General features: G+C 44.3%; 1 protein-coding gene across 1 annotated transcript in view; it reads right to left on the reverse strand.

Annotated features, from left to right (window-relative positions):
- The window catches only part of LOC311103947 (tectonin beta-propeller repeat-containing protein 1-like), a 28,192-nt gene that overhangs the window by 11,519 nt on the left and 4,514 nt on the right, over nucleotides 1–12,159 (reverse strand). The window contains exons 7-13 of the mRNA XM_084145583.1: nucleotides 11,878–11,981; nucleotides 11,642–11,743; nucleotides 4,185–4,312; nucleotides 2,791–3,263; nucleotides 1,838–1,944; nucleotides 1,500–1,655; nucleotides 1,031–1,183 (exon numbers count right to left, since the gene is read on the reverse strand). Of these exons, the coding sequence (XP_084001709.1) occupies nucleotides 1,031–1,183; nucleotides 1,500–1,655; nucleotides 1,838–1,944; nucleotides 2,791–3,263; nucleotides 4,185–4,312; nucleotides 11,642–11,743; nucleotides 11,878–11,981 (1,223 nt within the window). The remainder of the gene's footprint in view (nucleotides 1–1,030; nucleotides 1,184–1,499; nucleotides 1,656–1,837; nucleotides 1,945–2,790; nucleotides 3,264–4,184; nucleotides 4,313–11,641; nucleotides 11,744–11,877; nucleotides 11,982–12,159) is intronic.

The raw sequence follows: 12,159 nt of genomic DNA on the forward strand, positions 1-12,159 counted from the left end.
AGAAACGATCTTTGTCCCCATGTTCAGTTGCAAACTGTAGTCTGGCTTTTCTATGGCGGTTTTGGAGCAGTGGCTTCTTCCTTGCTGAGCGGCCTTTCAGGTTATGTCGATATAGGACTCGTGTCTGTGGATATAGACACTTTTGTACCTGTTTCCTCCAGCATCTTCACAAGGTCCTTTGCTGTTGTTCTGGGATTTATTTACACTTTTCGCACCAAAGTACGTTCATCTCTAGGAGACAGAACGCGTCTCCTTCCTGAGCGGTATGACGGCTGCGTGGTCCCATGGTGTTTATACTTGCGTACTATTGTTTGTACAGATGAACGTGGTACCTTCAGGCATTTGGAAATTGCTCCCAAGGATAGACCAGACTTGTGGAGGTCTACAATTATTTTTTTGAGGTCTTGGCTGGTTTCTTTTGATTTTCCCATGATGTCAAGCAAAGAGGCACTGAGTTTGAAGGTAGGCCTTGAAATACACCCACAGGTACACCTCCAACTGACTCAAATGATAACAATTAGTCTATCAGAAGCTTCTAAAGCCATGACATCATTTTCTGGAATTTTCCAAGCTGTTTAAAGTCATAGTCAACTTAGTGTATGTAAACTTCTAACCCACTGGAACTGTGATACAGTGAATTATAAGTGAAATAATCTGTCTGGAAACAATTGTTGGAAAGATTACTTGTGTCATGCACAAAGTAGTTTGTTAACAAGAAATGTGTGGAGTGGTTGAAAAATGAGTTTTAATGACTCCAACCTAAGTGTATGTAAACTTCCGACTTCAACTGTAGTGCAATACTTCTGACCAGGGCACATAGGGTGCCATTTGGGACAAATCCCTAAACTCTTATCTCTGGCAAGGCTACTTTAATTGGGAAGTTAACTTGAGGGCTGTTGTAAACTGTGCTGAATTTGGATTTTTTAAACGTAGGTCCCCCCAAAAAATGGGCATTAGAATATCTATCCATTCTCTATTGAAAACATTAGATATGCTGTTTCTATCTGAATGGAGGCCAACCCAGACCTACCCAGTCAGCCATGTCCTTCTCGGTCTGTGCAGCCAGGACCAGCGGCCATCTTTGTTTCGTACTATCTGACGTGTACACCGCAAAGGCATGATGGGAGTTTTCCCTGAGCACAGGAACCAGCACCGTCACGTCACTTATAAACACATGGAGGTACTGAGAAAGATAGAGAAACAGAGGGTGAGAGGGAGATGTGACAACCAATCTAGAAATGTAGATGATTGAACAATTCAAAGCAGTACAGTAGCATAGCGGTACATTATGAGTAGTAGGTGTTTATTCATTCGATTCTGTACGTGAGAAAGACATTGGCCCGTTCAAATTCCTGATTGGACAGGTAAATGAAAGGGCTCCACAACACGGCTTTCACCTCTCCAGTCATTTCTAATCAGTGATTACTTCAAGGAAGAAAGGAAGGAAGGAAGGAAGGATGGAAGTTTAAGGAATTTGAGTGTGATTGAGTCTCCCTCACCTTCTTCTCATCATACTGGGTGAAGTAGATGAAGAAGATGGCATCCCTCTTGCCGTTGCCGTTGGTGGATTGCTCCAGGGCCACGCCCACATCCACCCAGCGATAGGGCTTCCAGTCCCTCCACCAGCGCATGCTGCCCTTCCTCACCCACACAGACTGACCCGTACACAGTGTCTATTAGACAACTCTCCATTTAAAATCACGATCCCTACTTCTAGCACCCCCTCAGCAAAATCATGATTCATAAAAATAATCAGTGACGTTAAACTATTAAGAGTCTGTCACAAGACTAAACCTGAGAAAGTGAAACTAGCTTGTATTGTGTGTGTTAATCTTACCGCGCTCCTCTCCACTGGCTCCTTGCTGGTGGAGGTGTTCTCTGCCTTCCTAGCCGTGGAGGCTTCTGGTTCAACAGGGGCGATGGACAGGGCAGTGGAGCATGGGTCTGGTGCACACACAGTTAGATAACAGACAGCATATACAAATTATAAAAGAGTTTGATAGAGATATCAGGACAATGATTTTTCCCTAACCGTGTGACCCCACCAGGAAAAACTCCAGGTACTAGAAATAGCCTGTTTAATTAGTTCAGTAAAGTTAAAGCTCAGACACACCGGTAGCATTGTTAAACGTTTGCCTCTGAACAGTGTCGGCAGTCAAACTCTTTTAGTGTTCACACAGCAGACCTTGGAAGTCGCCAGCCACTCAGCCTTGTTAAAATACTCCTAACCAGGGGGTGGCAGTAGCATTGTTTGGCAATGCATATCTGTGTGTATTGTTTATGGTCTACATTCCAAGCCATCTGCCCTAATGTTGCTATTTTGTAGAACGCCCTCGATGATACTAGCCAGATGGCCACAGCTAGATAAGGCCACAGCTAGATAACTACCTAGCAAGATGATGAAGAAACAAGCTCCTACAAAACATTGCCGGTTTTAGACATTTATCACGCTGAATAGCCACCACTAGTCAGCTAGCGGCTCATCCATGGATGTACAGAGAAAATGCCTTATTTTTTAATTTTTTTGTTGTTGGCTCCCCCACGTGGGGGTTCGTGCTCTCTGATTGGCTCAAAGCCAAGTTGTTGGCCACTGACGAGCATTGCGATTCTACAGGTAGAATTGGTAGGTTCGTCACTACCATGTCAGCATGCAGCAGGTACAGCTTTTGTTCTAGCAAGAGAAGGAACGGCCTCCCACTGTGATAAGTACCTATCAGCAGTGAGACTCGTGCACTACATGCCTTAGGTAGTAGTCTGAAAATGGTGAGGCTGGTGAGTGTTCCTCCGTACCTGCAGGGCTGAGCCAGCTCATCTGAGCTGTATGGTCCACATCGCAGCCTCCGCCAGAGATCCAGGCCCATACTGGCCCGTCCTCCTCCCCCAAACCCAGAGAGGGCTCCAGACCCAGGGGGTAGGTGGCCACCGAGGTGGAGGGTCCCACATCCCCTGCCCTGCCTAGAGAAGATGCCTCTCCCTGGGGGCTCTGAGCTGCCTCCAGGTCCACATTGCACATGGGGGCTGGGGTGACCTCGCCGTCCTTCCCCTGGGGTGGCTTTTTGGGTGTGGGTGTGGGGGTTCTCAGGGGCTCGCGGTCAGCCACCAGGCTGGAGATAAAGCTTTCGCTGGTGGGGATGAAGGGTTTGGGGGTGTCCCGTGGCCCTGGGGTGGCGGTGAGGAGGGGCTCTGTGTCCCCTGAGTCCTCGCAGGTCAGAACAGAGCCCTGGGAAGCCTTGGTCACCTGTCCCCCGAACTCATAGCCAGCACTGGACAACCGAGACAAAGCAGAGGAAAAACTACATAAGGACACTCATATTATGTGTATAAATATGCCACTTAAAGACACACATACAGTATGTTTGTGACAGCCAAAGAGTTCAGTAAATCAGTTGGTAACATGACAGACAACTATCAAAATAAAACTGCATCTCTATCTTCTATACAGTAATTGTTAAGCCTAAATGTAGTCCTAGGAACATATACACCAGCGTTCCCCAACTGGCGGCCTGCGGGTGGTTTTATTTGGCTCCCCAAGTTCTGAGAATAAATATTATTATTATTTAATTTTTTGTTTGACAGAGACAAAATACCAGGAAATCAACTCCAAGGGATTTTAATTGAAGAAATCGGTTCCTAAGTATTCCCTCGCATAATAGAGAGAAACGTGATCATATAGAAATGTAAGCAAGGTTTGAAATTATTATGCTTTAGTCAAACATTATATCGGTTTGAGCTTCTTGCGGTCAATTTGCCGTCTACAAATGATTTGTAATTATGTTCCAGCCCCCCGACCATCCGCTCAAAAAAATTATTAAATATTAAAAATATAAAAATTCAGTTGATGATCCCTGATATACACACTGAATGTTGGTTGGATGAGAATCTGACCACTTACTAAACATATCACATAGACACCTAATCACCACCCAAACATTCTGGTCCACCCAATATGGACCATCTAGCTGGTCTAACCACCACCATTGTATATTGCATTGAAATGCATGTCTGTTTATGAAATTGAAGGAGTGTCCAGGTATTTACAATACGATATGCCCATTTACATGGAAATACATTTTGTGATGTCACCATACAAAATACATGCAATCAATACACTATACAACTATCTAATACAATGCAAAAACACTGGAAATTGAGTATTCTCTCTGTGTACTCCACATGTAACTGACCTGGGTTGGACCATCTCTTTGCTATGACCCCATTTGGCAGAAACAGGTATCCAGCCCCTCCCACTGGGCTCCGATGGGGTGACACCCTTCCTGAAGTACAGCCCACGGTCCTCTCCAACTCCCCACACCTTAATTAATGAAGCATTTATGAACATTTATAATGGCTTATTCATAAACATAAAGTGTTATCCTAAACATCACACCCCCCACTGTGGCTGGACTATATATAAATTCTTAATTTTTTTTATTTTTGTTGGCACAAAACTACCTCCATACTTCCATTCATTTGTATGGGTTACCTTTAGACGAGACCCGTGACACCATCGTGTTCGTGAGAGTCTCCCATTTCTATAGAGTGGTGATATTAGTTTATAGGCCAAACCGTTCGGATGCTACAGACATTTTCTTGAGAAGACAGATTTACAGGATGTCTCCTGGTCTGACAAACAGCGCTGTAGCTCTGCCACTTTCCACCACAAATGCGGAAGGGCGACAGGATGCGGTGGATTGAGACACAGCACATGCAAATATCTCTTGCTTAAACTGACAGATTTTGATGGGGATTTTTAAAAATTGTTTTACTTCGATTGACGCAACGATGCGTCAATACACTCTAGGGGTCTGAACGTCAGGTTGGACATATGCCAGAGAACAGATAAACACGATACAGTAAAAATACAATATGGCTACAGTGACAATACGGCTACAGTAAAAATATAATACGGCACCAGTAAAAATACAATATGATAGAGTCAAAATACAATATGGATACAGTAAAAACCAATATAGACTGACCCGAATGGCTGCTGTCAAGTGCTACTTTAAAAGGCCATTTAACCCTAGTGTCATCTAATACAAGTGGCATCCATAACTCTGGGACATGACTGAAATATGGGCTATGATGTATTGCCCTACTCAAATTAGCGAGTGTCCCATATGGCACTCAGAATATAGGCCAAGGATATATAAGGCTGGGCTGGGGCCGCTGCTGACAGTGACTAGTGGTTAGTGTAGCGGAGAGACAGGCTCCTGTTTCAGAGAGAGGGGGGAGGAGAGAGACAGGAGAGGAGGGGGGAGGAGAGAGACAGGAGAGGAAGGGGGAGGAGAGAGACAGGAGAGGAAGGGGGAGGAGAGAGACAGGAGAGGAGGGGGGAGGAGAGAGACAGGAGAGGAGGGGAGGGGAGACAGGAGAGAGACAGGAGAGAGACAGGATGGGAGGGGAGACAGGAGAGAGACAGGAGAGGAGGGGAGGGGAGACAGGGGAGGAAGAAGAGGAGGGGGAGGAGAGGGGAGGCAAGAGAGAGACAGGAGAGGAGGGAGTAGGAGAAGGGAGAAGGGAGACAGGAGAGGAGGGAGTAGGAGAAGGGAGACATAAGAGGAGAGGGTAGGCTTGGGCGGTATACCGTATATACCGGGGTATTTGCAGTCAAATGGTGCAATACGTTAGGAGCTAAAGAAGATTGCGTTTTTCATTTCACATAATGTCACAGAATTTTTCATTATGAAGCTTACTGGTAGTTCCCAGTCATGTGTTGTTTGTTTACAAGCACAACTTCCAGAGACCGGAGCCTTGTGAGTTATTCACTATTGTGCAGCACGAACCAGGTGATCTAGTTACAGTATGTATGGAATTTACAACTAAATGTTTGCCAGCTAGATATCTTATAACTATTAAGTTAACCGTCTAAAATGTGCTAAATCAGTGGTCACCAACCTTTTCTGAGTTAAGGTCACTGAGTCAAAATGCAAGCAGAGATGTACTGCTCAGATTTTATTTTTAAAACATGACTTAAAAACATAAGCCTATGCAACATTAACCAATTATAAACAGTTCTGTAGCAATGAGGTTTGTGCAGTAGGCTATAGGCTCAATACATTATCACTGCTTATGCTTGACTTGTCCTGCCAATGTTGTTCTTCTCAGACCATTTTGAAATTATCTTTTTTTACTGGCCTGCATCTGACGGTCAGTCTGAGAGGATGGAGCAGCGGTGAGGCTGCCTCTCACCCGACTCACGGTGCCGCCGCTCTCCCTCCCTCTGCTGAGAAAAGGGGACACAGTCTTCCAGCTGATGGCGAAACTTAAGTCGCATTGCATTATTTCTGCCTCATGCACCAATTTGTTGTTACTCTTATGACCAGAGAAAGTGAAATATTAATTGATATTAAAAAAACACAGGCCGCTAATAATAACAACGCAAGCTTATCGGAACACTTTGCTATACTCATTCATTGCAGTTGCAGTGCTGGTTGTAGCGTGAGTGGAAGTAGGGAGAATGCTCAACACTTTTATAAGCCATAAAATGAGCAAAGTGTTGACAGTGCTGAGTAACAACTTAAACATGAACTTACTCATGAAAACAGCAGCTCTTTGCTGTATTCGTTGAGTCTCTCTCTAGTCATCGTTTTAAACGTTTTTGAAATCTCACTGTAGCAACTTTGCTGTGCGTTCGAGGCTTCTTTTTACAGTCTATGGCGCGAAGAAAACTGTGCAGACACAGTGATCTGAGATATCTGATTGGCCAGCGGTGGGCCAATAAGTGCACTTGATTTGCCCTCTGGGCCTGCCGGGTAGGCAGAGTTCTACCTTCAGACACATGAAATGGTTCAAAATGGGAACACTTTGCCTTCCCGGAGCTAGGGTTGCTGAATGAAGTGCACCTTCCGCCAACAGCGTGAAACGAATAAAAAAAATAGGAACACAAGGCTTTATCGTTGGCTTTTTTACAGAAATGTTTGGTGATCGACTAGGAATGCCTTGGAGATCGACCAGTCGATCGCGATCTACTGGTTGGTGACCACTGTGCTAAATGCTCTGCTGTTGTACATTTGGTTTTCTAATTTAGTAGTTAGCTATCTAGCTAAGTGGTTAGCTTCTTCCAAAATCAAGCTTAGCTTGGTAACAGCAGAGAATCCCCTCCTGGATCAAGAGCCTTGCTGTCTAATATTTGTTATGTGCGTACAACAAACTGTGAGTAGCATTTTTTTGTTACTTGTATAACTTTGAGCTGGGATGTCTGTCCTGCAAATACTTTAGGTCAGAGACTATACAATTTTTTGCAATGCGCTCGTTAGCATTCTCTATGGGATTTTACATGTACTTATTAGCATTGCTAACCTTTGGATTACAAAGGTTCACTGGGGTTTGTGAATAGCGACCCGATATGACACAAGGTCAGTATGAAGGTATGACAATCTGGATACCACCCAAGCCTAGGAGAGGGGAGACAAGAGAGAGACAGGAGGAGGAGAGGGGAGGCTGGAAATGAGAGGAGAGGGGAGACAGGAGAGGAGCGGGTGGAGACAGGAGAGGAGGGGGTAGGAGAGGAGGGGGTAGGAGGAGAGGAGAGAGAAGGGAGACAGGAGGAGAGAGAGGAGGGCAGAGGGGAGAGTTGGCAGTACTAGCAACTCCTCTCTTAGACTCAGCAGAGGGAAACAGAGCCAGCAGCCCCTTCAACCTCCACCCTGACTTCAACTCCAGCCCAGCCCCAGCCCTGTACAGAAATACACCACCAGGGAAATGTGAATCGGTCAAGACTGGGAATGCCAGAACCTGGGCTAGGGAAGAGGGGGGGGGGGGGAGGAGGTGAAGGGGCAGACTGGGGGTTGAATGGTATGTGTGCAGGATCTAATTAAGCTTAAATCGTCAAACAGACATGAGAGAATGGCCATGTAATCAGAACTTGGTTGTCACAGAGGATGAGAGCCACCCGCCAAACACACACATCTCTTCTAAGGTTCTAACCAGCACTCTCCATTAAGAGAGGAGAACCATCAAGTCTTAGAAAATATGACAACGACAAGATACTGATCATTACAAATCTACCTATGTAAATATATCCGGGAAAAAAAGTGTCCTGATGTGTGTTGTCAAATGATGTATATAAACCCTGGATTGCAGATCCTATGTATTGGCCATTGAGAGGATTTGAAGCCACCGGTCGGCCATATTGGCACTCCCCAGTAGGAGCAGTGCTTCATAGGAATGAATGGAATTCTACAGTTCAATTAAAGGTTTCAAGGACAAAATTACAAGTATTTAAAGTATTTTTTGTAAGTAACATTAGTAATCTCAAAAAATGTTACTTTAAGGGGAAATGTTTTTATATATTTTTAGCTTGCATAATATATATTTTTTAAAGTATGCATTAAGGTGTCTTTAATAGAATAAGGTGGCAAAAACAAATGTAAACATTAATAAATGCATTTCTATACCTTCCAAAATATATGTTTACAATGGTGGGGGAGTGTCAAAATGGAGGCAAGGTGGCTTCAACACAGCACCCCATATCAGTCATCTAGTGTATATACAGTTGAAGTCAGAAGTTTACATACACTTAGGTTGGAGTCATTAAAACTCATTTTTCAACCACTCCACAAATTTCTTGTTAACAAACTATAGTTTTGGCAAGTCGGTTAGGACATCTACTTTGTGCATGACACAAATAATTTTTCCAGCAATTGTTTCCAGACAGATTATTTCACTTATAATTCACTGTATCACAATTCCAGTGGGTTAGAAATTTACATACACTAAGTTGACTGTGCCTTTAAACAGCTTGGAAAATTCCAGAAAATTATGTCATGGCTTTAGAAGCTTCTGATAGACTAATTGTCATCATTTGAGTCAGTTGGAGGTGTACCTGTGGATGTATTTCAAGGCCTACCTACATCCCAAAAAATTGTAGACCTCCACAAGTCTGGTTCATCCTTGGGAGCAATTTCCAAATGCCTGAAGGTACCACGTTCACCTGTACAAACAATAGTACAATAGTATAAACACCATGGGACCCCGCAGCCGTCATACCGCTCAGGAAGGAGACATGTTCTGTCTCCTAGAGATGAACGTACTTTGGTGCGAAAAGTGCAAATCAATCCCAGAACAACAGCAAAGGACCTTGTGAAGATCCTGGAGGAAACAGGTACAAAAGTATCTAAATCCACAGTAAAACAAGTCCTATATCGACATAACCTGAAAGGCCACTCAGCAAGGAAGAAGCCACTGCTGCAAAACCGCCTTAGAAAAGCCAGACTACAGTTTGCAACTGCACATGGGGACAAAGATCATACTTTTTGGAGAAATGTCCTCTGGTCTGATGAAACAAAAATAGAACTGTATGACTATCGTTATGTTTGGAGGAAAAAGGGGGGTGCTTGCAAGCCGAAGAACACCATCCCAACCGTGAAGCATGGGGGTGGCAGCATCATGCTGTGGGGGTGCTTTGCTGCAGGAGGGACTGGTGCACTTCACAAAATAGATGGCATCATGAGGAAGGAAAATGATGTGGATATATTGAAGCAACATCTCAAGACATCAGTCAGGAAGTTAAAGCTTGGTCGCAAATGGGTCTTCCAAATGGACAATGACCCCAAGCATACTTCCAAAGTTGTGGCAAAATGGCTTAAGGACAACAAAGTCAAGGTATTGGAGTGGCCATCACAAAGCCCTGACCTCAATCCTATAGAAAATGTGTGGGCAGAACTGAAAAAGCGTGTGCGAGCAAGGAGGCCTACAGACCTGACTCAGTTACACCAGCTCTGTCAGGAGGAATGGGCCAACATTCACCCAACTTATTGTGGGAAGCTTGTGGAAGGCTACCGGAAACGTTTGACCCAAGTTAAACAATTTAAAGGCAATGCTACCAAATACTAATTGAGTGTATGTAAACTTCTGACCCACTGGGAATGTGATGAAAGAAATAAAAGCTGAAATAAATCATTCTCTACTATTATTCTGACATTTCATATTCTTAAAATAAAGTGGTGATCCTAACTGACCTAAGACAGGGCATTTTTACTAGGATTAAATGTCAGGAATTGTGAAAAACTGAGTTTAAATGTATTTGGCTAAGGTGTACAGTCGTGGTCAAAAGTTTTGAGAATGACACAAATACTAATTTTCAAAGTCTGCTGCCTCAGTTTTGATGATGGAAATTTGCATATACTCCAGAATGTCATGAAGAGTGATCAGACGAATTTCAATTAATTGCAAAATCCTTCTTTGCCATGAAAATGAACTTAATCCCAAAAAAACATTTCCACTGCATTTCAGCCCTGCCACAAAAGGACTAGCTGACATCATGTCAGTGATTATCTCGTTAACACAGGTGAGAGTGTTGACAAGGACAAGGCTGGAGATCACTCTGTCATGCTGATTGAGTTAGAATAACAGACTGGAAGCTTTAAACGGAGGGTGGTGATTGAAATCATTGTTCTTCCTCTGTTAACCATGGTTACCTGCAAGGAAACATGTGCCGTCATCATTGCTTTGCACAAAAAGGGCTTCACAGGCAATGATATTGCTGCTAGTAAGATTGCACCTAAATCAACCATTTATCGGATCATCAAGAACTTCAAGGAGAGCGGTTCAATTGTTGTGAAGAAGGCGTCAGGGCCTCCAAGAAAGTCCAGCAAGCGCCAGGACCGTCTCCTAAAGTTGATTCAGCTGCGGGATCGGGGCACCACCAGTACAGAGCTTGCTCAGGAATGGCAGCAGGCAGGTGTGAGTGCATCTGCACGCACAGTGAGGCAAAGACTTTTGGAGGATGACCTGGTGTCAAGAAGGGCCGGAAAGAAGCCACTTCTCTCCAGGAAAAACATCAGGGACAGACTGATATTCTGCAAAGGGTACAGGGATTGGACTGCTGAGGACTGGGGTAAAGTCATTTTCTCTGATGAATCCCCTTTCCGATTGTTTGGGGCATCCGGAAAACACCTTGTCCGGAGAAGACAAGGTGAGCGCTACCATCAGTCCTGTGTCATGCCAACAGTAAAGCATCCTGAGACCATTCATGTGTGGGGTTGCTTCTCAGCCAAGGGCGTGGGATCACTCACAATTTTGCCTAAGAACACAGCCATGAATAAAGAATTGTACCAACACATCCTCCAAGAGCAACTTCTCCCAACCATCCAAGAACAGTTTGGTGACGACCAATGCCTTTTCCACCATGATGGTGCACCTTGCCATAAGGCAAAAGTGATAACTAAGTGGCTCGGGAATAAAACATCGACATTTTGGGTCCATGGCCAGGAAACTCCCCAGACCTTAATCCCATTGAGAACTTGTGGTCGATCCTCAAGAGGCGGGTGGACAAACAAAAACCCACAAATTCTGACAAACTCCAAGCATTGATTATGCAAGAATGGGCTGCCATCAGTCAGGATGTGGCCCAGAAGTTAATTGACAGCATGCCAGGGCAGATTGCAGAGGTCATGAAAAAGAAGGGTCACCACTGCAAATATTGACTATTTGCATAAACTTAATGTAATTGTCAATAAAAGCCTTTGACACTTATGGAATGCTTGTAATTATACCATAGTAACATTTGACAAAAATATCTCATAACACTGAAGCAGCAAACTTTGTGAAGACCAATACTTGTGTCATTCTCAAAACTTTTGACCACGACTGTATGTAAACTTCCGACTTCCACTGTAAATCCTTGGTGTTGTCTCACCTGGTCATTGAGTCCCACATCCACCATCATCATCTCCCCTCCGATGCTGATCCATCCTGAGCCACAGGGGTTATGGGAGTTCACCCCCCGCCGAAACCACACCTGGACACACACACACACTCACTATAGATCTGCTCTGTAGGGTAGGCTACTGTACTGCTCTACAGACTACAACTAGGGTCCAGAGTCCTTCCTGGTCAGGAGACAAGTTCAGGAAGGGGTGGATGTAGTCTCACTTTGTAGTCCTTAGTGATGGCCCACACCACGCTGACCCCCACACCAACATGGATGGCTCCGCCCTCCTTTACTGGGGGAGAATCCACCACCACCCAGGAAGAACCTGATAGGGTAGTAGAAAAACTATTTGTACGGTAATTGTTTGTGTAAAATCAATACAAAGACGTAACAAAAAGAAAGTTGACCTAACAAGGTCCTCTGTAACTAAGTCAAAAGCTTGTGAAGCATGGTTTGCCAATCTCTGTAGTACTACCAATGTTTTTAGAATAAACCTGCCGTAT

The sequence above is a fragment of the Coregonus lavaretus genome, assembly GCF_964263955.1.
Source record: "Coregonus lavaretus genome assembly, chromosome: 28".
NCBI classification, from domain to species: domain Eukaryota; kingdom Metazoa; phylum Chordata; class Actinopteri; order Salmoniformes; family Salmonidae; genus Coregonus; species Coregonus lavaretus.